Source organism: Gadus macrocephalus, chromosome 1 (genome assembly GCF_031168955.1).
Source record: "Gadus macrocephalus chromosome 1, ASM3116895v1".
Taxonomy (NCBI): domain Eukaryota; kingdom Metazoa; phylum Chordata; class Actinopteri; order Gadiformes; family Gadidae; genus Gadus; species Gadus macrocephalus.
Window position 1 is genome coordinate 2133699 of NC_082382.1, and position 26843 is coordinate 2160541.

The window sequence follows — 26843 nt, forward strand, 5'->3', positions numbered from 1 at the left end:
TCATCAAGCATTTTTCTTTAGCTTTAGGGGGCATTATTTACATAAAGAAGACAACCTGAAAGGCGGGACATGATCTGAGTGGTGAAGCATAACTATTTGGTCTGGTAAAAGTCTCATGACATGAAGTCCTAAACCAACGAGGAAGAACAGAAATACAACAGAGGAGCAGCAGTGTGGAGGGGTGACCCGGCCGGTGTGTTGTTGATCTTTTGTAAAGAGCTTTGTTGCCATACGGTGTGTAACGAATAATCGTGATCAATGCATTTCAGAATCTACAATCATCGATTGTTGTGACTGTGACTGTTGTGAGTAAGGGTGTATTACATTGAACCAACACAGGACTAATATATTAATAATACATGATAGAAATTTTAAATAAATATCTTAAATACAAATAAACCTCGGTCAGCTAATCGTCCGTTTTTTAGATCCCCGATTTAGCGTCGGGGAATGGTGCCATAGCGACAGCACAACCACCAGACAGCAGCTATGAAAGCATGACACCCCACTTTCACTGTCACAAAAAGGTTTCAAATAGTGGCTCTGTGGGGCACAGGTAGAATACAATGGATACACTCACAGTAATGTGACTTTTTTTCAACATTATATTTTTGTCAGAATATTAAATGTTTATTTTTGTAAATATTGAATTTCTTTGAAAGACTATTTTTCTCAGAGTTGCTACAGATTCATAGCTTCATGTTCAAATGTTTTCATCTCAGAATATTCAAACTAGCTGGAACACTTTTGTGATGGCCCGCAGCCTCTCCCACGAGTAGTGCCTCTAGTGAAGGGCTGCAAACAAGCTACATGTGCTGTGTTGGCCTGCATGCTAACCAGGAAGTAAGCAGCCTCAGCTAAACTCAAAGGGATTCACGCAGGCTTTGAATTTTCTTGAGTGCAACTAACCGTAACTTGCGCTTGCCTTTCATTTGTTTGTTGCACTATTATCCTGTCATGCTTCAAAATGATATTCATCATCATATTTTTAAAGGTCATTAACAACCTCATAGTAGAAAGGCAAAAGGGCCTGTTGCTATATAAAAATTGGGGGCATTGTTGCATTAAGGGTTTCTCTGCATGACCCGAACACCTGAAACCAAATGAAGCGAATCACGTCAAGTAAGCAAATGCTGTCGATTGAGCCACGATGAGCGTGAACACTGAACATATGGGCAAACTCTAGAACTAACCAAACAGATTAAACCCGGAAAGAAATGCATGGAGAATATGATGGTGCATAGAATTGCAGGACACTAAAATGTGTGCCAGGGCTTTGCTCAGCCTCACTAAGATTCAATGAGTTACCAGCTGTGGAGAAGAAAACCAAAAAGATCTTTCATTGCGGAAATATCAATATGATAAACTAATGCCAGCATCCTTTTGAAGTGGAGGTTGAGAACTGATATGTAAGCCTAAGTGGGGACGCTAGCGAGTCACAAAGCCGTGAGGGGCTTGGGATGAACGGGAGCCGGGAGCAGAGGAAGAAATACCAACAAACAAAACCTCTAGAGGAGCAGGGAAACAAAAGCCTGAAACCGCATCAAAAGCCTGCCGTCCGAAGGCACACTCGAGAGTCTGTGTGAGCTGGGTAGGCGGAGGGCGCTGGACAAACTAGAACACTGGTCAACATCCCATATCCTCGACCTCTGAAGAGCCTTCTGTCCCTGGAGCCAGGAGCCAGGAACCCAACTGAACACAACAGAAAGCTTGGCTCGCCGCCTCCTCCCTTCCATCCGTTCTCTTGTCTTTAGAGTTCTGCCCTTCTTCATCCTGTCCCTGTGCGCCACTGACGTCTATAACGTGTTTTCTTATATCGATATATATTTATATACTTGCTTTGTGTGTGTGCGTTTGTGTGTGTGTGTGTGCGTTTCCAATTCCGAGTGCTGTGTTTGGTTGTAGTCGTAGAAATAGTAGCGTCTCCACCATCACCAACACCATCGATCCCGGGAAGCCGTTAGCCGTGGTAGTCCGCTCCGGCTACGTCACGAGCACAGAGGTGGGGTGTGGGTAGTGGTGGTGGGGGTGGGGATGGGGGTGGGGGTGTAGCTGACGGGGGCGGTCCTACGCCAGGGAGTAGATGGCGTTGACGGGCGAGGTGGCCTCGGAGCTCTCGTTGCCCTCCGTCTCGTCCTTGGAGTCTTTCTTGACGGTGTACTGGCCGATGAAGGAACCGTCCTCGTTGAACTGCCCGTCTCCGCCCTCGCCGTAGTCCACCAGGCTGTCGTCGCTCTCCTTCGGTGGGCCGTCCAGGGATGCCTGGCTGCCCTGCAGCGGCTTGTTGTCCTCGTCACTACTGGAAACGGGCGGGAAAAACCACAAGGTGAACGTCGGACAAGGGAGGGGGGGAACCGTCCTATCGGTTGGGGTTCACAGGGATAATGAAGTGAATCTGACTCAAAAGGGGGGCTAGGAGTGACTCTGAAGTGGACAAAGCTTTTGGCATGGTGAAGATACTCAAACGTTTGGGATTTGATTGACTAAGGTGTGCTGACATCCTCATTAAACATTATACACACACTGCAGAATGCTTGCTCTTCTAGAAAGAGCCAGAAAGAAGAATATGGGGACTTCTCTGCCCTTCGTCGGGATGTCAAGAAGGCAGGCATTCAAACACATGCTTATGACACGGACACATATTCTGACCAGAGACCAAAACACTTCCACACCAAGAGAGTCACAAAATGATTTAGAACTAATTCAATAGTCATGAATTAGTGCTAAAGCTTCCAGGTTTTATGAAAAGTGCTTTCAATCTCGACTCAGAGCTTAGCTCCATCCCCTGTCTCTGAGCGCTGGTTGAGAGAGTAGAGCTACATGCATTGGGCACCACTATGGATCAGCGCTAACCCTAGGCTAGACCAAGCTTGTAGCGGAAATAGCTGGATTTATTTTTTCTTTGGCGGTGTAAGGGATGCACGATCAAGATTGGAGAATTGATCATCTTTCACGTTCTCAAAGACGTCTGGCCTCTTCTCCGTTCTTCTGCATTGCCAGCAGGACTTCCCATTCTCCTGAGCCTATTCTCGGGAGATGGCTGTTTTTTTTAAGGCTGGGCGATAGAGTGGAATGGATTGAGATTATCTGTTGTATTCTCATGAACTCCCATATTTGAGAATGTGAATGAACGCATTCCACAATACGGTCACGAATACACTCCCCTTAACACTTAACACTTCAACCTAGTGTCTCAAATGCAATCTACTCTATGTTAACGTGTTGCCCCCAAAAGTCGATGAGGGGATGTGATTATCGCCCAGCCACAGTCATGCTTCATGCTGTTACACTCTATACCCTCACAGCAGCCCCAGAGCCGCTGATCAAGTTACGATTGATCATGCTGCCTGGATTGGGATATATAGAGTGGAGGAATCAGGCCTTGGGTGGGGATTACAGTGAATTCAGTATACAGAGAGAGAGAGAGAGAGAGAGAGAGAGAGAGAGAGAGAGAGAGAGAGAGAGAGAGAGAGAGACACACACACACACACACACACACACACACACACACACACACACACACTGAGAGAGAAATAACATCAGAATACGATGCTACACATAGTGTGTAAGTGTAAAAGCATACCTCAATTGCAGCAGAAAAGGGTCTCACCATTTAATCAATTAATATAAAGAGTGAGAGTGTAGAGATCGTTACCATATGGGAATATCAGCGTTATAGCCACAATATCATAGCAACAACAGCCTGATTCATCCCTCGAGATGGAGGAGGATGAGCTGCACGTTGGTGGTAAATACAAATGTGGTGCTAGGTAGCTCCTCACCTCTATGGGGCTGGGAGGGAACCAGGAGGACTCTGCTCTCTACAGTCTGGACTCTACAGTCAGGGCTCTCTACTAGCAGGACTCTACTGTCAGGACTCTCTACTGTCTGGACTCTACAGTCAGGACTCTCTACAGTCAGGACTCTCTACTGTCAGGACTCTCTACTGACAGGACTCTCTACTGTCTGGACTCTCTACAGTCAGGGCTCTCTACAGTCAGGGCTCTCTACAGTCAGGGCTCTCTACAGTCAGGGCTCTCTACAGTCAGGGCTCTCTACAGTCAGGGCTCTCTACAGTCAGGACTCTACTCACTACAGTCTGGACTCTCTACAGTCAGGGCTCTCTACAGTCAGAACTCTCTGCAGGTAGGGCTCTGGCCTCTACAGTCAGGACTCTCTACTGTCAGGACTCTCTACAGTCAGAACCCACTGCAGGTAGGGCTCTGCTCTTTACATTCAGGACTCTCTACAGTCAGGGCCGTTGTCTGTTTTCTTTCTTAAGGTTGTATTGTGTGCTTGTTTTCAGTCAGGCTCCACCTCGTCTCAGAACTTTGCAATAGCTGAGGTCGTTTTTTCTTCTGTTTCGCACCCCGCTGGCCATGTTAGTCTGCCAGGGATTTTTGAGATGCAGTCTCTTTATTTCCTTGACTTAAACAAAATGCCCTTCAGAGGGAAAGGTACAGCATCGAAGGAAGATTCAATTATTTGATTAGAAGAGTTCCTTATCCTCTCTATCCTTTTTGAGTGGATGGGCAAAGGTTCAGTGGGCTACATCATATCTAGTTTCAGATTACTTCTCTTGCTGGCAAAATGGCAGAATGTGTGTGCTGTGTTTTAAGCCACAGGCAGCAATCTGTTTTGCATTATGAATAGTGCCTCCCACATAAAAAAAATGGGTCCTTGTCTTTGGTAAAAAAAACATGTGAGAAGGGGATATTAATCGATTAAAAACCCACTGCATATGCGTTGTAAAATGCGTTATAAAGTGGCAGGATTGGGAGGCGGGGGTTGGGGTTGCGATGCAGCAGATTCTCGTCTGTTCATACCTTTCAAAAGACCTTTAAACCATTGGGGAAAAGTGAACATAAAAAACACAGAATACAGAAGGTGACCACCTGAACTGAATCAACAAGATGAATCAGTACTGGACCACCAAAGTGCATGCTGACCCACATGTATTGAGCTGGAGACCTACATTGCAGACCCGTGGCAATCGACTAGAAAATGTAGAAAATGTACAGTGCAATCTTCATAGCACATTACAGAGGCAAGAGAGGAAATCAAGCACTTCTATAAATCATCAACATAACTGTCCTAGTGACACATTCAGCAGCTTTCAGATCCATTTGGGCTAAAAAGGATTGGTTTAGTGGTGGATGCTGGGGCTTGCCAGTGAGGAATGCACCTGTGTATCAGTTACGTCTTAATGTCTTCACCATAGTTCTGCAGGTTTCTCAAAACTTTCACCATATATTATTTTTACCTGACAAATTCCACTCATATATCGAATGCATAGCAAGCTTAAATCTATTGTACACCAAACATTCGTGTTTCACTTCCTTTCTGAAAGACCTGTAGAAAGGAAGGCATAGCAATTATATTCCTGCATGCTAAATGATGCAACATGATCCAAAGCAGAATAGAGACCCTTTTCAAAGTTACCATACTCACCTGCATTACAAAGTTTAAATTTAGCAACATTGTTTTGCATAATTTGCGCAAGGCATTTTGAGTATCAAACTTCTAATGAGTATTATAATAAAATAAATCATATATTGTAAACTTAGAACCTGTGGTAACACTTTCTAATAAGGTGCCATAATAAATAGCAAAACTAGTCATTACCTGAACCTTTATTAAGAATTGTTAATTGTTACTAAAATATCTATTTGTTCATAGTTTTTCACTGACCACAGAGGGTCGCTGGTTAGGGTTAGGGTTGGGGCCGTGTGTTATGGTTAGGGTTAGGGTCATGTGTTATGGTTAGGGTTAGGGTCGTGTGTTAGGGTTAGGGCCGTGTGTTATGGTTAGGGTTAGGGTCGTGTGTTATAGTTAGGGTTAGGGTCGTGTGTTAGGGTTAGGGTTTGGGTCGGGGGTTAGGGTTAGGGTCAGGGTTAGGGCCGTGTGTTATGGTTAGGGTTAGGGCCGTATGTTAGGGTTAGAGCCACGTGTTAGGGTTAGGGTTAGGCTTAGGGTCGTGTGTTAGGGTTGGGTTAGGGTTATGCAAACAACTAATATTTAATTAATGATGAAAAAACGATTAACTTGTGCCAAATAGGTATTTTAGTAATAATTAACAAATATTAACAAAGGGTTAGGTAATGACTAGTTTGCTATTTATTATGGCACCTTATTATAAAGTGTTACCGAATATGGCATTGCCACTATTATTCTGCAAAAGTAAAATGTAAAAGAGGGGCAAACTCTCTTTCGGCCACACCCACTGTGTGTGACACACCATATATAGACCACTCTGGTGGAGATTCCCATGATGCACTGATTTCTTAACACAGTTATTATCAATTCAATATTTCCACTGAGATCATAACCCTTACCCTCAACATACCACCTTGACCCAATTGTAACCATATCTTGCCCAATATCTAAATCAATCTTAAACCTAAAGATCTAACCAAATCATAGAACAAAACGTCTCCACTATTTCTGATGGTGATGAACCACTCCCGTTACTGATGCATGTTTCAGTGCTCTGGACTAAACAAATAGAGGACCCAGTAAGGTTGGTGGGTGGGTGATTGGAAGGCGACCTAGCTTTATGAAATCAACGCATTCATGGGAATAAGGAGCTTGAAAGATCCTTCCAATGTCATCTACCCAACTTCTTAGCATCTCAATTTTGCTGCAGTTGCAAAATTGTTGTCGTGCAACGGCTTTTCAGTTGTGGCCAAATCGTATTCAGTCGGACCCCTGAAGGGCCACTTACCCCTCCTCTACTCAGCCCAAGCAAAAGCATGCTCAAGCCGAGAGAGGGACACAGAGAGAGAGAGAGAGAGAGAGTGTGACTGGCCCAGCCAAAGACAAGGTACCTGTTCTCGTTCTCATTTTCGTTTTCGTTTTCGTTCCTGTCGGGACAGATGATGCATTTTAGAGAGGGAGAGAGAGTAAGAGAGAGAGAGAGAGGGAGAGAGAGAGAGAGAGAGAGAGAGAGAGAGAGAGAGAGAGAGAGAGAGAGAGAGCAGAAGAGGTACAGGATGTAGAGAGAATAAGAGAGTCCGAAAGACAAGAGAAAGGAAAGTAGCAAGGAAAGCCCTCCACCATCAGAGGGATGTGAGTGCCCTCATACACCTAGTCATACTGTCCTACACACACACACACACACACACACACACACACACACACACACACACGCACACGCACACAAACACGCACAGGCACGCACATGCATACACTCACGCATGCACACTCACAAACACACACACACACATATTGAATCACACGTAAAAGCACAAACACACATGTATATACAAACAACAGCAAACTACCAGCCGAGGTAAGACATTAGTATTGTAGTATTATTCCAGATTCAGACCAGCTTAGAAATGATCCAAGACTGCAAGAGATGTTTATATTAATTAGAGGCAATAATATTAATGAACACATTGGGACCAAATGATGGCTTGCAATGCCAAGGATATGATGCAATGACATGATTTCTGCAAACAACTAGGAAACTCATCTCTGTATTAATGAATTAGATTTCAACACAGATCAACAATTTCTGTCTTCAGATAGCACGTCCTCTATTTAATATCTTGTCTAATGGAAGATACCCTATTGGTGGGCTGGCAGTGGGGCTGGCTGTTTTCTTCTGACCCCCCAGTCGCTGTTTTCCCCTAAATAAGTTCCTTGTGGGCGTCAAATTGTGCCAAAAAATGCCCCAACTCGGCTTCCCCTAACACTAATGGTGATTCAACTCACTTCCCCTCAAACTGCTGAATCAGACCCCTTGTTCCAGACTCCTGGTTCAGACTCACACTCCTGGTTTCAAACTCCTGGTTCAGACTCCTGGTTCTAAACAGAGTTTTGGTTCAAACTCTGTTTTGAACCAAAACAGAGTTCTGTACCAGCCGAGGGGCAAACTCTCTTTCGGCAACACCCACTGTGTGTGTCACACCATATATAGACCACTCTGGTGGAGATTCCCATGATACATCTTTGAAATGTCAGCTGTCTGAAGGAAACCAAACCCAATTAAAGACTGAACCTGTATTGAGGCGACTGGAGCGGATCAATGCGTCCCTCCACCCTGGCGCTGTGGGCTTTAAGGATCTCTATGCCAACACGGTCAGGCATGAAGCAACCTGATGTGGCTCTGCAGATCAATGCCTTCCTGTCATCCGTATCAAACATTGTTTTTGTTCAATTCTGACTCTGCTTCTCTTCTCATGCTAAGGCTCATCGTCCGATGCTAACAGCTAGCATTTGACCCCCCCAAGGAACCAGGCCTGGCCTCCACCCGTCCATGTCTGTCTGGACCACCTCCTCACCTCACTGTGTATCAGTTGCATCTTAATGTCGTCTCTTGTTTCTAAAAACGTTTCATCATATTATTTAGACCTGACAAAAAATCACAGGTATATCCAGTGCACAGCAAGCTTGAATCCATTGCACACTAAACTTTTGTTCTTCACTTCCTTTCTGAAAAGACCTGTAGAAAGGAAGGCTTAGCAATTATATTCCTGCATGCTAAATTATGCAACATGTTCCAAAGCAGGATAGAGACCGTTGACTATCAAAGGAACCATCATCAGCGGCATAACAAAGTTTGGTGCAGAATCATCTAGCAACATCTTTTTGTACACTTTGCGCAAGGCATTTTGAGCATCATTTATGCGTATCCTATTTTCTAATAATAATTGCTATTATAGACATCATGTATGATAGACTTAGAACATTACATCGCCACCATTCTTCTGCAAAGTAAAATGTAAAAGAGGGGCAAACTCTCTTTCGGCAACACCCACTGTGTGTGTCACACCATATATAGACCACTCTGGTGGAGATTCCCATGATGCACTGATTTCTAACACAATTATACTCAAGTTAATATTTCTACTGAGATCATAACCCTTACCCTCAACATACCCCCTTGACTCAAAATGTATAAATATCTTACCCAATACCTAAAGTAATCTTAAATGTAAAGATCTAACCAAATCATAGAACAAAATCTCCACTATTTCTGATTGTGATGGACTTCTCCTGTTCACTGATGCATGTTTCAGTGCTCTGGACTAAACAAATAGAGGACACAGCACGGTTGGTAGGTATGTGATTAGAAAGCGACCTCGTTTTATGAAATCAACGCATTCATGGGAATAAGGAGCTCGAAAGATCCTTCTAATGTCATCTACACAACTTCTTATTATCTCAATTTTGCCGCAGTTGCAAAATTGTTGTCGTGCAACGGCTTTTCAGTGGTGGCAGAATCTTCTTCAGTCGGACCCCTGAAGGGCCACTTCCCCCTCCTCTACTCAGCCCAAGCACTCGTCTGGCATGCTCAAGCCAAGAGAGAGGGAGGGAGAGAGAGGAAGAAAGAGGGAAGGAGAAGGAGAGGGAGGGAGGGAGAGAGAGTGAGTGACTTGCCCAGCCAAAGACAAGGTACCTGTTCTCGTTTTCGTTCTCATTTTCGTTTTCGTTTTCGTTCCTGTCGGGACAGATGACGCATTTCAGCATGAGGAGAGTGGAGAGCGAGACAGAAGAGGGAGAGAGAGGGAGAATAAGAGAGAATAAGAGAGAATGAGAGAGAGAGAGAGAGAGAGAGAGAGAGAGAGAGAGAGAGAGAGAGAGAGAGAGAGAGAGAGAGAGAGAGAGAGAGAGAGAGAGAGAGAGAGAGAGAGAGAGAGAGAGAGAGAGCAGAAGAGGTACAGGATGTAGAGAGAATAAGAGAGTCCGAAAGATAATAGAAAGGTAATTAGCAGGAAAGGTCCTCCACCACAAGAGGAATGTGAGTGCCCTCATACACCTCGTCATACAGTCCTACACACGCACACACACTCACACACACACACACACACACAGACACACGCTCACATGCATTCACACACACACACACACACACACTCACACACACACATACACACACACACACGCACATATATAGATTAACACATAAAAGCACAGACACATGGATATACAAACAGCAGCAAACTACCAGCCGAGGTAAGACATTAGTATTGTAGTATTATTCCAGATTCAGAGACTCAGTTTAGAAATGACCCAAGACTGCGAGAGATGTTAGGCAACAATATTAATGAACACATTGGGACCAAATGAAGGCTGGCATGCCAGAGATATGATGCGATTAAATTATTTCTGCAATGTATTAGGTTTCAACACAGATCAACAATTTCTTTCTTCAGATAACACGTCCTCTGATTCATATTTAGTCTGACGGAAGATGTTTTCTTCTGAACCACCAGTCGCTGTTTTCCCTTAAATAAGTTCCTTGTGGGAATCAAATTGTGCCAAAAAAGGCCCCAACTTGGCTTCCCCTAACACTAATAAGGATTCAACTCACTTCCCCTCAAACTGCTGGTTCACACTCCAGGTTCAGACTTACACTTCTGGATTCACACTCCTGGTTCCAGACTACTGGTTTCAGACTAACACTTCTGTTTACAGACATCTTTGAAATGTCTGAAGGAAACCAAACCCAATTAAAGACTGAACCTGTATTGAGGCGACTGGAGCGGATCCATGCGTCCCTCCAGCCTGGCGCTTCATCTGGGCTTTAAGGATCTCTACGCCAACACGGTCAGGCATGAAGCAACCTGACGTGGCTCTCATTGTTTGTGTTTAATTCTGACTCTGCTTCTCTTCTCATGCTAAGGCTCGTCGTCCGATGCTAACAGCTAGCATTTGACCCCCCCAAGGAACCAGGCCTGGCCTCCACCCGTCCATGTCTGTCTGGACCACTTCCTCACCTTACTGTGTATCGGTTGCATCTTAATGTCGTCTCTTGTTTCTAAAACCTATTAGAAGCTTAAAACTATTGCACACTAATTTTTTGTACTTCACTTCCTTCCTGAAAAGACCTGTAGAAAGGAAGGCTTAGCAATTCTACTCCTGCATGCTAAATGATGCAACTTGTTTCAAAGCAGAATAGAGACCGTTGACTATCAAAGGAACTACATCACCTGCATGACAACATTTGCGGCAGAATCATTTAGCAACATTATTTTGGACACTTTGTGCAAGGCATTTTTAACGTAATTTAAGGTTTATCATTGTGATAGTATTATTACAATATGCATAATATATTATAGACTTAAAACATTACATCGCCACTATTCTTCTGCAAAAGTAAAATGTAAAAGAGGCGCAAACTCTCTTTTTGCCACACCCACTGTGGGTGACGCACCATATATAGACCACTCTGGTGGAGATTCCCATGATGCACTGTTTTCCAAACAGTTATACTCAGGTCAATATTTCTACTGGGATCATAACCCTTACCCTCAACATACCAACTTGACTCAAATGTAATATCTTACCCAATACCTAAATTAATCGTAGACCTAAAGATCTAACTAATTCATAGAACATGTGTTCTTGGAATCCAAACACAACCAAAACTATTTCTGATTGCATGTTTCAGTGCTCTGGTCTAAACAACTAGAGATGACCAAACGCATTCATGGGAATAAGGAGCTCGAAAGATCCTTCCAATGTCATCTACAAAACTTCTTAGCATCTCAATTTTGCCGCAGTTGCAAAATTGTTGTTGTGCAACGGCTTTTCAGTGGTGGCCGAATCTTCTTCAGTCGGACACCCGAAGGGCCATTTCCCCCTCCTCTACTCAGCCCAAGCACTCGTCTGGCATGCTCAAGCCGAGAGAGAGGGAGAGAGGGAGAGAGAGAGAGAGGGAGGGTGAGAGAATGGGGGGGGGGAAATAGAGTGACTTGCCCGGCCAAAGACAAGGTACCTGTTCTCTTTTTCATTCTCATTTTCGTTTTCGTTATCATTTTCGTTCCTGCCGGGACAGATGACGCATTTCAGCATAAAGAGAGTGGGGGGCGAGACAGAAGAGGGATAGAGAGAGAATGAGAGAGAGAGTAGAAAACGAGTGAGAGCGGAAGAGGTACAGTATGTAGAGAGAATAAGAGAGTCCGAAAGACAAGAGAAAGGAAAGTAGCAAGGAAAGTCCTCCACCATCAGAGGGATGTGAGTGCCCTCATACACCTGGTCATACTGTCCTACACACACACACACACACACACACACACACACACACACACACACAAACGTACGTGCACACACACACACAAGCGCACACACCCACACACACACACACACACACGCACAGATGCACGCACACACACAGACACACATACAGACACGCACGCATGCACACACACACACACACACACACACACACCTGCACGCACCCACACATGCACGCACAGATGCACACACACACACATTTAGATTTAAAAGTAAAAGCACACACACATGGATATACAACAGCAGCAAACGAACAGCCAAGGTAAGACATTAGTATTGTAGTATTCGATCCAGATTCGGACAAGCTTAGAAATGACCCCAGACTGCAAGAGATGTTAGGCATTCATATTATTGAACACATTATGACCCAATGATGGCTGGCATGCCAGGGATATGATACAATTACATGATTTCTGCTACCATGAATCACCTTTGTATTTATGAGGTTTTAACTCAGATTTTAAATGTAACCCAATATTGGTAATCAAACGTGAATTAATATATCTTCATCATTTATATTACTTTCTTCCTAAAATGATACAATATTTCCTGAACTTGCAACTGTAAAGCATATGTTTTAGTATTCTTTGACTGACCAATTATCTTTTGAACACATTCATGCAAAATACATAGAAGATGTAAATATACTACACAATAAATGTCCTGAATATATTTTATGTCCTTCAGGAGATCAAACAAAAGTAGATTCACGGTTGTTAAATTAGTAGGCCTACATTATACTGCGCGTTAAAGAATAATTTGCAGCGCGCTGTCTTTTTAGTGTGTAGAGACGCACACTTGTTGAGTAAATCTGAGAAAGGCTGTTAATAATCAACCATTAGCAGTGGTGGCTTTAGTTGTTAACAGGTTTTTACAGTGAGAGAGGCAGAGAGAGAGAGAGAGAGAGATTCCACGTGTGATCAGCGGGACCTGTAAGAAGGACAAACCACAGTCACTCAGCAGCCACAGACACTGCAGCTCAGCAGCGCCCCCACAAGGAAATACTGAGACACTACAGAATAGTGGGAGCTCAGCAGCGCCCCACAGGAGATACTGAGACACTACAGCCCAGTGGGAGCTCAGCATCACCCCTAAGGAGATATTGAGGCACTGCAGACCAGCTGGAAGCTCATCATCGCCCCACAGGAGATACTGAGACACTGTTAAATTTTCGAAGAAGTATATCTCACGTGATCAGAAGTCTGGTGTCTGTGCAGAAAAACAAACCATTCACACACGTTCCCACACGCTGTTGATACAACTTGTTGCGCAGAGCGTCACATGCTAGGTGTGAGAAGTAGCAGTTGTCCACACTGCCTCTAGTACACAGCAGTGAGCTAAAGAATGAATTCTGAGGTGTTTCCTAGCTGCTGTACTTACTGGTAATCAAAAGAGCCGTCCTCTTTCTGGTCAACTGGGTCCAAGGCTAGGTCCTTTTTATCTCGCACTGAGGAAATAAAAAGGTTGTTATTAGTTCTGCCTTTCTGCTAATTTTGAAGGATTCTTACTTATAGATTGTGACGTTCGCTCGTACGAATACAAAAATAAGTAAATAAAATGAACCGCCACAGTAAAGTACAAGTGTGGGGAAACATTAGCAATAGCTTGTTGGCTAGCATGAGCCACTAGTCAAAGTGAAAGTGAAACACCTTGACCCCTGGAGATTAGGTGGTAAAGGTCATAGGACGCCACTGTCTTGCGACCAACTGTAACAGACCATTACCTTGAATAAATCTACACATTTCTCTGGGTTTGAACTTTGTTGGAAAACATTGGGATAATGTTATTACACAAATCATTTAACACAGAAATCTTTTAACATAGGTGGAGTTATTTTTTGACATTTTAATGCATAAAAGCTGCACATTATACTTTCACAAACACAGAGACATGAATAGTCATTATGTATCAATGTACACAAATACACACACATATTAATAAACAATATAAATTGTTGTGAAAGCTTAGTTAGTCGGTCACTGGTAGTTTCATTTCAGTTGATATCTGGTCTTGTAGTTAGTAACTCAGCTCTGCCCAATAAATCACAGTGGTGGCAACATGTTGGGATTAGGATTATTCTCATCATAATTATTAGGGTTCATATTTTTATTATTATGATAATTTAAGAGGAGGTTTTGGGAATGGGGGTGTCGGCGAGGACACAGGGTTTTCCAGTCAGAGTTCCAAGTTTATAGTTTTATTTTCCAAAGATGCGAGCAGGAATGTATGGATGTGTGTAGGTCGGTAGGTATGATGATAATGTGTAGCTAGGTGTGATGGGTAGGTATTTAGGAAGGATGTGTGAGGATAAGGCAGGATGTGTGGCTAAGGTAGGATTTGTGTGTGGGTAAGGTGTGTGTGGCTAAGGTAGGATGTGTGTGTGGCTAAGGTGTGTGGCTAAGGTAGGATGTGTCTGTGGCTAAGGTGTGGTAGGTAGGATGTAATTAACTGATTGATATGGGCTAATTGGGAAAATGAAGGGGCAAATAAAGGGGTGTAGCTCTGGGTCTGTGAGGTGATGAGAGAAACGGATAATCTTCCAAACAATAATAGTTGTTGTTATTATTATTGTCATTGATCATTCTTATTATTATTCTCACCATTATTATGATTCCATGCTTACATCTCTGGGTATTAACCTTTAGGTGTTTTAGTCTTTGTTAGAATAAACCACATAAACCAAACCGCACCTACCGAAAACCTTTGAGCAACCAGCGAGGCACTCGCCACCTACACATTATGGAAACTGAAAACATTAACAGAAGTCTAGATATTTTATGAGTAGCCATTCTCCACCTACACAATATAGAAACTGAAAAATATTAACAGAACTTAAGACGTTTTAGTAGCCATATCGCTCAAAGCTGCTAGCTTGATCTTTGTTTTTTGTTGCGATCCAATTTATGAAACAAATTGTTTAGTAGTTGCTACCATATGTAAGGGATAATGCCCTTTGAGGCGTCCATTATCAGGAATTAATGGACGACGCGGAGGCCTTAGAACCGTCCAACGTGAAGCGGAGGACGGTTGCCTCCGTCAAGTCCATTAGTTCCTGATTATGGACACCTCAAAGGGCATTATCCCGCTTATACCATGGTCACTTGCCAAAGACAATAAATTAAGACCATTCATTCATATTTTCATGCGTTTTACAATCCAAGTATAACGGTTTTCAAAAGCCATAATTTAGTTTCCCTGGTAGCGCCTGGGGGTTTGACTCATACCTGGAACAATCATTACCCTCCCGTAAGGTTCTTAGGCAACGGAAACGTTGTTCCCTCCTCTAGTAAATAGGACAGACTTTAGATATGACTTGGCAACTGGAGGTACTCTAGTCCGCTCAGCTGAGCATGAGCCAGAGAGCTAACGTTATGCATTGTACATATTTTGTACACATACTCTAGGGTCTATAACATATAACCGCGTCGTCTGATTACAGTTTAATTAATTAATTAATTTTTCATAATCGACCAGCTCTCGTTTTGAAGACTAATCACCACGGCAATCGTTTCGATGCGAATCGCGACGGTCTATACTTTCAACATAAAGTGTACATATTTATAATTTGAAATACGTCCCAGCATTTATATATATAATTTAGCAGCTCTCGTTTTGAAGGCTGAACAGAAAAATTTGACTGGATCTACTTAGTAGGTGTCCATATATCAGTGATTAACGGACACCCTGCAGTCAATCAGAATCTAGTATTTCCCCAGACTAGGTATAAATATGTATAAACATACAGTATAGTAGCAAGAATGGCTATCAGATCCCTGCAGGTATTGGTCTTCCCAGTTCTGTGACTTTCTGTTTCCTGTTAAACCCCCCCCCCCTCCCCCTTGATGCTCTCAGCGAACACGTCGTCCCTGAGCTTCTCTCAAGGCATGGGCGAACATTCTGCCCTAGCCCATTTCACAGAAGAAGGGTTTCTTCAGAAAACACACCTGGCTGCATTAAAGATAGCCCTTGTTTGCTGTGACGCACTCCCCACCGAAGGGACCAATCCAGCACGGTTGTTTCAAATCACAACACTGATTTGAAACAACTGTTGCCATGCGTATGTGTGCATGTCGGTGTGTGTGTGTGTGTGTGTGTGTGTGTGTGTGTGTGTGTGTGTGTGTGTGTGTGTGTGTGTGTGTGTGTGTGTGTGTGTGTGTGTTTGTGTGTGCACGTGTACATGTTTGTGTGTGTGTGTGTGTGTGTGTGTGTGTGTGTGTGTGTGTGTGTGTGTGTGTGTGTGTGTCTGGGCTCACCTGGATACTTCCCACCTCGACTCCTCTTGATGAAGCAGACGATGAGGAGGATGAGGATGATGAGGGCGATGGCGCACATCAGCCCGATGAACCAGCCCTGAGTGGCGATGTCCACCTGATCCTTACTGTAGGCTGAGGGCACACACACACACACACACACACACACACACACACACACACACACACACACACACACACACACACACACACACACACACACACACACACACACACACACACACACACACACACAAACACACACACACACACACACACACACACACACATACACACACATACACATAAACACACACGCACACACACACACACACACAAACACAGAAAGAGGGATAGACAGGAAACATAGGGAGAGTAAGCATGATACGTAGGACCATAGGTGAGGATGAGCCATTTCGTGATGTCAGTTCGTGAACTGGCATTGGACATTAAAGATGGCAGGTGTCAGATATGGGGTCCCATCAAAAAAATAGCAGTATGTTGAATCTCCTCATGAGACTAAGTTTTTGTCTGGTCAACTTAATGCCATTTCTCAATTATCATAAAGCAAGTAAGAAGTGTCCATAATAATGTCTCCAACCGCGCTCAACCGCACACAGATTGAAGTACAAGACTGAGGAGTCTGCTGGATTACCTAGAGAGAAATGAGCTGCATCCCTGATATACATTTGGTAAGCTTGGTTTCCTGGTCTAAACAGCGTGCAGGGCCCAAACAGCGGCCGCTGCTCAGTGTTTAACCATATCGTTGGGACACGGCCGATAGAATGATGGAGGCTGACACACAACGGCCACGGGCCAGCGCCTCACACAAAGAAAAACGCACAATACAACACTGCAACTGTCTGGCGGGTAAAATGAAAGATGAACACAATCCTCATGTGATCAAAACAGACGCACAAATGTTCAGCGACTAGCAGCTTAACAACCTTGTACTAACGTAAATTGTCGCTCTGTACAGATGAGTTCAACCTCCCGGAGGCTAGAGGCTGAGTCATGCACCCTCTCTACAGCTCCATCCCTCTCTCACCAGCGTCCACTAGAGGGCGCCCTTAGTGTCCTAGACTGGAGGGATACATTTCCATTCAGTTACCGCCATCTCCCGCAAAAATCTACGTAAAACCGCTCGCTCTCCTCTCTGAAGTGTCCCTGCTAAAGTGCCGTCGGCACGCAGCGGTTGCCATGACAGCAATCCCCCCCCCCCTGTGGGGGCGGGGACAGCCGGAGGCGTGGTCTCACCTGTGCCGGTCTCAAAGGTGAACGACTGGCTGCTGATATCGTGGTGTTCGTGGGAGTACACCCGCAGACGGTACTTGGCCCCCTCGATCAGGTCGCCCACCTTAATGGGGGGCTGCTGTTTGACAGGCACAGTCCTTACTGTTCCGTTGCCTTAGAGACACAATGCAGAGGAGACGAGAGAGCGGCGGTCACTCTCCAGTCGCGTCTGGATGGAACCACTTGTGATCAGGGCCATGATGCAGGGGGCCACCTTGGACCGGGACCAGAGGGTAGGGTTGGGTTGGGTTCCCAGTGGATTGCATTGAGCCAGAACAAGGCAGCGCTCAGCCCCCTGAGGAAAACCTCTCCTGCTGGGTTATGTGTGTTCATGTGTCTTAATAAGCTGAGCTTTTTAGAGCCAGTAAAGCATCTACTTTCTCTCTGGGTCATGAGCTCTACTTCAGTGAGAAACCAGTGGACCAATGCTCAGAGCAGCAGGTGCTGCTTCAGGTAATGTTTTACTCTAGTCCAGTTCCATGATACTGAACTCAAGGTGTAGTTTTCTCTGTAGGTGGTACAGTGATAAGCTAGCTAAAAAACTAAGCAGTAGAGTGGAGGCTAGCAAAGCATTGTTTGTCTCATTAATCCATTGACCCAAACTCAATTTCAGAAAACAAACCAAATAAAGATCAAAAAGTAACCAAAGACTCAAATCGAAACCTCAGGCGCAGCACTCAACATAGCTAGTGCCAGTTGATGTCCGGTACCATCAGCTGCCACTAGCTCAGCTCTTTCACCAGAGGCGGTGCTGTTGCTGAGGATTGATTGAAAAATTAAAGCTCCCTCATCTTTCCGGTGAAAGATGGGTTGGTCAGTGTGAGGCAGAGCCTGGAGCAACAGAAGGGGGCTGCAGGGAGTCATGCACCATGCCGTATGCACAATGACACCAGCCGCAGTGAGGGCATGGGCTGCACCATCCCTCCATCCACCGCCTGGCCGGAGGTGAACGACTGGAGGATCCAGGACCACCAGGCAGACCTCCCATGCGTGGGACAACACAGTGCTCCGGGAACTCTTGCCCCCCGGACAGATGCTGATCAGCCCTTGTATTGTTATTGGAGGCAGGCATTAGTGTTTCATCGTTTGGAATCAGAGGTGATGGAATGAGTGGAGCACGACCGCTGTCCCTGACAGCTTCTATATATACAATATTTCGAAAATAAATACAATATTTTCAGAAACTCTTAAGATGTATAGAAGCCATGTGGCTGTCAAGGAACATCGTGGCTCGGCCAGTCAATGTTTAGCAACGATGTGCTCTGACACAAGCTTACAATGGCAGCCAATCTACAAATTAATTTACATATTATGAAAAAGTGTATTTGTGGAGATGTGTTTTGACGCGTCATTCAACAATAAAGCGATGTATTTTGAGCAAGCCGACGTACGCATGGACACACTCAAATAGGCTACATTCATCAAAACACAAAGCAGCAACTCCAACACCAAGGTCAGCTCAACAGCCAATCACAGCAAGTCAGGCATGTCTGCATGGCAAACGAAGCGATAGGATTGGTGCACAGTTCAGGCAACAGCAGTGAAATAATGATACATTTATAAAAGAGTGTGACAGGCGACACCGACGCAATGTGCATAAGAGACAGGAGGACAGCGTTCACAGTTATGAGGAAAGAGGAGTGTAGGATATCTTTAAAGTACAGGTTTTAAAGAAATTAATGTATTTTCAATTTGAGCTTTCTGTGTAAAGAGAAAGCGAGAGAGTGACAGAAAACTCATTGAACGTACTGCAGGGCCTGTAGCCAATCGTAAAAAAGGTCCTGATGAAGGAACTGACTCTCATGGAGAGGTACTCCCCTTGTTGAAGGGTTCTTTCAGTCTTAGTGTATCTTCTATCTTGCATGGCTCAAAAATGAATATAGTATTCATTGAAAAGACGGATGATGCTTGTGCAATTACAAACATCGAGATAAGATGCTTTGAGTAAGAATCAGATTGGTCACAGCCTTGAATAGCTTTCAAATTCAACTTTTTACTGGAAAATGAATTGTATGCGTGATAATGTACTGGTTTTGAATAAGATTGTATGAGTTTGCTTGATTAAAAAATAAATCAATGAAGCAGAATTGTGTAATATGAACCTAGCCAGTTGATCATTGTAAAATATATACATACAAAATGTATCCTATCAATTGTAATTTCTAAATGTTTTAATTTCCCTAGATTCATAAAACATGACCGGATTCAGTTCAGCTAGCCTTTCTTGCTCCAGACTTAATCTGAATCAGATATGCAACATAAGGCTTATGAACACATCGCCAAAAGGTTTTTGGTAAACATATTCAAAACAGTCTATACTCTGAGCTAAATTAAATCTCCTACTACTCTACTACTCTACTACTATCAATACCCTATCTATTTGTTTTTCATCAGCATGACTCTGAGTCCTTCAAGGAGGCATTGGTATGTCTGGCCCCCTTTGCCTGGACTAGCCTGCAGAGAGGGCTACAGTTACAGGATCTTATCACTCTAGTATCAGTCAGTCTATTGGAAAACCCCAAATGTAATTGATTTAAAGTACTAAGTACTATTATTTTCGTTATTATGTCTGATGAGCCTATCGAGTGGCTTGGGGTGGGCCTACTGCGGCCTTCCTTGTCTTAAGCGTCTATTGGGCTCTTACTGTCCAGCGTGAACTCAATGACAAACTCGGTGGTGCCGGGCGGGAAGTTGTGGGTCCAGTTGACGTTAGCGTAGTTACTGTTAGGCTTCACCGTCAGGTTCCAGATCTCCCGACCCGGGGCCACTACACAGGGGTCAAAGGTCAGAGGGTCCAGGGCATATGGGGTTCATAGATCAAAGCAACAACACGCAGGCACACACATACACACACATGCACACGCACATACACACACACACAGACACACACACAGAAAGGGTTCATCGATCACAGCATCAACACACAGTCACACACATTCACACACACGCACACGAACACACACACACACACACACACACACACCCACACACACAAAAGGGTTCATCGATCACAGCATCAACACGCAGGCACACACATACACACACACACACACACACACACACACACACACACACACACACACACACACACACACACACACACACACACACACACACACACACACACACACACACACACACACACACACACACAATCACAGGGCTGTATGCATCTGCCCATTCATACTATCCAACTGAGATGAGGATCAGAAGGACTCTGGGTTTGTGGACTGCTTGGGATCTGTTTCTTTAAACAACATGTCGATGTCGCACTGCACTAAGTATGTTTGCTGCCTCTCCAGCAGCATAAACACACTAGGCTGGTAGGTCTACATGGCACTCTGGGCTGTACACCTCACTTTACATCACAGAGTACCATGGTATACACTGACAAGAATATACCTCCAAAGTTCCGGGAATAGTCTACAATACGTCAATTCCCACTCATATATTCATCAACTTTAACCTGTTGATATCAACAAACTCACAAACAATTCTCTTTTCTGTAGGTACCTATGAATCTCAGTCTATTCAGTGAGCAATAAGCATTGTTTTCTCATAGACTGAAACACATGATACTACTTACGTTATATAGTAATAACGTAAAAAGGATTTTCCGCACAAGAAACCCATTGCTCACTTCTAGGTAAGAGAGGATCAAGTACCGAGATGTATCATTTTATGGTGCTCTCTTGAAAAAAAGATTTGAATCTCAATTAGTTGGTTCTTGTTAAATAAATGTTCATTAATTCTGTCTATACGCTCTCAGAAAGACATTTTCCCTTGCGATTTCATCACTTGCAATTCATATTCAATACAGCTAGGCTACAGCTAGGCTACAGCTAGGCTACAGCTAGGCTACAGCTAGGCTACAGCTAGGCTACAGCTAGGCTACAGCTAGGCTACAGCTAGGCTACAGCCAGGTACGCTTAGGCCCCGCCTCTCAATCCACAGGCTGCAGCCCCCAAAACAAGAGCAGCATATCAGAATGGAGCCCCCAAAACCGAGTATCTCTCGCTTGGCCAGGTGAAGAGAATCACACGAACACCAGGCAGACGGGGTTCGCCTGACAACCACAGCAACCCCCATGACGGGCATGCGAACGCCAGGTTACGTAGGCCCCGCGCGCCGCAGTGTTGTTGTACCCAAAACGTTCTGATCGGGCCGCTTGGTGGCGACCAGCAGAGGGGTGGTGGCGGGAGCCTCGGTGGTGGTTGTAGTAGCGGCGGTGGTGGTGGTGGTGGAGGGGGTCGTAGTAGTAGCAGTAGTAGAGGTTGTGGTACTTATGGTGGTCGGAGCAACAGTGGTCGGAGGGAGGGGAGGAGGAGTAGGAGGGACAGAGGTAGAGTCGCCGTCGTCGGTTAGCTCGACTACAGCGAGGAGGAGGAGGGGGAGGGGGAGAGGGAGGGGGAGGAGGAGGAGGAGGAGGAGGAGGAGGAGGGGGAGAGGGAGGAGGAGGAGGAGGAGGAGGAGAGGGAGGGGGAGGAGGAGGGGAGGAGGAGAGGGAGGGGGAGGAGGGGGGAGGAGGAGAGGGAGGGGAGGGGGGTAGGAGGAGGAGGAGAGGGAGGGGAGGGGGGGAGGAGGAGGACAGGGAGGGGAGGAGGAGGGAGGGTTGGGGAGGAGGGGGGAGGAGGAGGAGAGGGAGGGGGAGGAGGAGGGGGGAGGAGGAGAGGGTTGGGGAGGAGGAGGAGAGGGAGGGGGAGGAGGAGGAGGAATAGGAGAGGGTTGGGGAGGAAGGGGGGAGGAGGAGGAGGAGAGGGATGAGGAGAGAGCATAGGGTCAGACAAAGTTGAAGGTATAAAACACAACTGGAAACACACATGCACGGTTAATCAATTTACCTAAAATGAAGGATGATTAGGAAAGCTTTTATGGATGACAATAGCACCACCTAGAGGTCAACTATGGATATTACAAAAGTTGCAAATTTTTGAGATTGGGGATGGAATTTTAAGTCTGGAAAAGCTGGAAAAAGCTGCGGTTGATGGCTAATCCTAAATGAGTTTTTCTTTTCTTTCAATATAACTGTGTCTCTAACGTTCCCCATGCTACCTTTTGCTCAGCAGCACTGCCCATAGGCCTCTGAGCCAGCAGGCAGCTCGGTCTCTCATTTACATTACATTTACACTTAGGGCGTTTAGCAGACGCTTTTATCCAAAGCGACTGACATCGATTCATAGACATATTCACTCATCGATGGCAGACTCAACCATGCAAGGTGAATGCCGTCTGGTCAGGAGCAGTCAGGGGGAGGTGTCTTGCTCAGGGACACCTCGACACTCGAAGAGCCGGGGATGGAGCTAGCAACCTTCCGGTTACAAGTCCACCTGCTCTAACTCCTGAGCCAGGCCGACCCCCATCTCTCCTCAGTACTGGGGTTGCAGCACAGAGCAGCATGCGGCTCCTTACCTCAACGACGCCTTGCTCTGCGGCCTCTGACCAGTGGCTACAGGCAGCACATGAGATGCAGTGGCAGGCTGTTTGGGTGCATGGGTTAAAATGAACAGCAGGCACGTGAGAGAGCGAGCTGGTCAGCCAGTTAGGGGTTAGGCAGCAGACGACGTCCCATCCCCCCCTTCCCACCCCCACATATCCACAGGCAAGATGCTGGCGCAAGCCCCCCCGTCTCAACGAGTGGCAGGAAGGTGAGCCAATGCCGTACTCAATGTGCGTCATTAGAGCCCGGGTGCAAAACGGATGGAGGAGGAGGTGGGGTCAGGGTCAAGGTGAACCCTACGACAACGTGAAGACAGCCGCTGCTCTAGTACGTGAGCTCTGCAGGATGCCTTTCTATGTGCATATGATCTGGCAGAAAACAGTGCCTCTGGATAGGTGATGTTACTGAAGCAGTGGTTTGCTCTGATTTTAGTGGTGTGAGCCCTGAATGCACACAGGTCACTATGCATCAAAGATGAAAACAGAACAAACCAGACCCACAGATCATCCTAGTCGCTCTGGTGAGAGTCCTATCGGATTGGATTACACAGCAATACATAGCCTAATCAGATGTCTGACGAACGCTGGATTGGTGCCTCCAGAAGGGTTATTAAAGCATATCAATAAATAACCAAATAAAAGCAATTTCCTAAGATGTGTTTGTTTGGAAAACAGGCATAACCCTAGTCCTAACCCTGAGCGACCACGACACTACCAGGTGTCAGCTGCAGGGGGCAGCAGCACGCTCTGGGTGGACCTGGACTGTGCTGTTGACAAGATGGCGAGATGGACTGAAGACGGGTGAATAAACATGGTGGAGGGGACGGAAATGAAATATCAAAATACTGAGCAGGGGACAAGCAGATGGACAGCCAGCCACGCCCTCCCCCCACCTCCCAAAGCAGCGTTACCTAGCCCTGGGGCGTCGGTGCCAGGGCCTGTAAAGCTCCCTGTCCGAAGAAGGAGAGAAGGAGAGAGCACAGAGAGCACAACGAAGGCACACATCAAACAGAGAAGAGGCTCACCAACACAGGAGAGAGAGACCGACATGGAACGAGAGACACTCATTAGGGTTAGAACAGGAGGAAGAAAGGATGAGGAGAGGAGGGGGGGGGCTCAGGGAGAGAGAGCCAGCGAGACTCTGAGAGGGTAGGAGTGTGTGTGACACACAGGGCGAAGATGTGGACACTGTGGGTATGTGTGTGTGCACGTGCATGTCTGATAATGTGTGTGTATGTGTGTGTATGTGCGCTCCAATTATAGCCAATCTCAGTAACTACGGACTGATGATTGAAGGAAGCATTAGCATGGAAATCTCTTAGAGAATGACCGTCAGTAACAAAGCACCCTGTCATTACAACTGTACACACACACACACACGCACGCACGCACACGCGAGCGCACACACACACACACACACACACACACACACACACACACACACACACACACACACACACACACACACACACACACACACACACACACACACACACACAGATATATAGTGGTCAGGCAGTGCAGAGCCTGTGTGCCTTAAAGGACAGCTTCTCCGTGAATGGACGGCTTGGCTTTTGTATGTGTAACTCTTATCTAGGCAGAGACCTTCACAGTAAAAGCGTCTGCCACACAATCCGGAGCAACCTGGTTCTCATGCCATGGAGCGGGCATCGTTACACCGTCCCCAACACAAAGAGCAGCGTCGGGGGGAGACGTCTGGTCTGGTGTGCTCCACCTCCTCTGCATCTCGCCGGAGGACAGTGCCCAGACTTGGACCCAAGATGTGGGACTGACCTCCCTGAGCTGCGCTCCTTTTCTCTCGATTGCCGGTACTGTAATCTAAGAGATGGGCTTTGTGTTCTCTGAATAATAAGAAAGATCCTCTCCTCGTCATGAGAACCAGGCCTGCTGCTTGTTATCTGAGATTAGATTGGTTGTTTCGGCCGCTTATGACAGGGCTAAGGATGCTGTTGTTATCATTCATCTGTCAGTCCACTTTTGAATGGACTAGTAACCTCATTTAGATTGAGATGTGTGTCCTTCTCCCTTCTGTCCTACATGAGACGACTACATTAGAGCACTCTGGTTGTTTGTTTGGAGGGGAATAATGAAGCTTCACTAGTCCGTCATTCAAATGTCAAGGATTTAAAATAATGACAAAAACATAAAAATGTATCTTCCTTCTAAGTTGCTCTCTACTCTCTGTTGCTTTGCCCCCAAAACCAAACCAAAGGCAGGGAGGGGAGAGAGGTGGTCAGCCAGAGAGTGGAGGGAGCCTAGCAGAACATCATGTTCAGAGGAGGACTTAGCTGCTCAGCAAGAGCTTGGCCAATCCCACGTCAGTAATATAACGCACTGTATCCGACTGCAGGCAGCACATGTATTGTAACTAGGTATTTCACAATGCACATGCCTTTGTCTCTGTTCTGTCATCTTATTAAATGGGTTTTATTGAAGCAAACAAATATCTTCTGTGTCTACATTGATCATATGATCAATGGAGATATGACATGCCATACATTGAAATGCTGCCAACTTTCCTAGAGGGTCTTCCATGCATTTTCAACATTCCTTTATACTTCCTAAATCCTATCCTTGCTGTGTGTGTGTGTCTTTGCATGCGTGCGTGCTTGCATGTGCGCCCCAAATTGTGTGTGTGTACGTGTGCCCACATGGATGAGTGTGTGTGCGTGTGGGCATGCATGTGTGTGAGTGTGACTGTGACTGTGAAAGTGTGTGTGTGTGTGTGTGTGTGTGTGTGTGTGTGTGTGTGTGTGTGTGTGTGTGTGTGTGTGTGTGTGTGTGTGTGTGTGTGTTTGTGTGTGTGTGTGTGTGTGTGTGTGTGTGTGTGTGTGTGTGTGTGAGAGTGTGTGTGAGTGGGAGAATGCGTGTGTCTGCGTGTGTGTGCGTGCTTGCTTGTTTGTGCGTGCGTGCGTGTGTGTGAGTGTGTGCGTGTGTGTGCATGTGTGTGCGTGTCTGCGTGTGTGTGCATGTGTGTGTGCGTGTCTGCGTGTGTGTGCATGTGTGTGTGCGTGCTCACCCTCGTTGGCCGAGCGGGGGAACTCCCCAGTGAAGGCCTCCCCGGCACCCACCTGGGTGAGGGCGGACAGGAAGAACTTGTAGCGCATGGCGCGGTCGGGCAGACGCATGGTGTACTGCGTGATGTTGGGGGGGAAGGTCTCCAGGCGATACGGCCCTAGCTTGGAGCCGTTCACTAACACACGGGACACAGGGTTCAGGGGTCAGACAAGGTCCGGGTGCTGGGGTCCTGGGAGCTATGTGGTTAGCCCAGGTGCAACTCAGGACGTGCATATGCAGATATAAAAGATCCCATATCATGCTTTTTTAGGGTTAATAATTGCATCTGGGGATACTACTAGAATAGGGTTCCATGCCTGTATGTTAGAAATACCCCTCATTAATCTCACACTGTTCATTTCTGCAAAACCAATTTCAGCGTCGTTCAAAAACGGTCTGATTTGTTGTCAACGTCTTGTTCTTGGGTCAGCAAATTCACACAGAAAACATTGCAGGTAGCAACTTCTGCCCTTCAGCATGGCACACTGCACAGGCTGACGTCACACTGTTACTGAAGTCAACTTTGAGTGCAAACAAGCTGTTTCAGGCACTTTGAGGAGCGTTTTTCCTGAATACTCCCCCTGGCTCGGACTTCAATTTTTCTAACGTAGCAGACGGAAAACATATAAACAATCGTCATATAACAGTCTAAAGCAAAGGGAATAGTCGAAAAAGCATGACGTCAGACCTTAAAATAAAGGCCTCGGTGGCCTTCAGCACTTTGGTGCCCTGGTTGAGGAGCTCAGAGATGTGCTCATC

General features: G+C 45.7%; 1 protein-coding gene across 19 annotated transcripts in view; it reads right to left on the reverse strand.

Moving 5' to 3' along the window:
- nfasca (neurofascin homolog (chicken) a) overlaps positions 1 to 26843 on the reverse strand; it is a 69994-nt gene that overhangs the window by 1576 nt on the left and 41575 nt on the right. For 6 of the 19 annotated variants that reach the window (XM_060062080.1, XM_060062075.1, XM_060062081.1 and 3 more), the window contains 9 exons: positions 26047 to 26220; positions 23918 to 23956; positions 21716 to 21940; positions 20215 to 20337; positions 17535 to 17684; positions 16281 to 16412; positions 14722 to 14757; positions 13408 to 13474; positions 1 to 2299 (listed from right to left, as the gene is read on the reverse strand). The exon at positions 1 to 2299 is cut by the window's left edge and continues 1576 nt beyond it. In XM_060062080.1, the coding sequence (XP_059918063.1) occupies positions 2068 to 2299; positions 13408 to 13474; positions 14722 to 14757; positions 16281 to 16412; positions 17535 to 17684; positions 20215 to 20337; positions 21716 to 21940; positions 23918 to 23956; positions 26047 to 26220 (1178 nt within the window). In that variant the 3' untranslated portion in view covers positions 1 to 2067. Of the gene's footprint in view, positions 2300 to 9406; positions 9449 to 12360; positions 12958 to 13407; positions 13475 to 14721; positions 14774 to 16280; positions 16413 to 17534; positions 17685 to 20214; positions 20338 to 21715; positions 21941 to 23917; positions 23957 to 26046; positions 26221 to 26843 lie in introns of those variants that run through there. The other 13 variants (XM_060062099.1, XM_060062111.1, XM_060062090.1 and 10 more) reach the window with 10 other exon arrangements.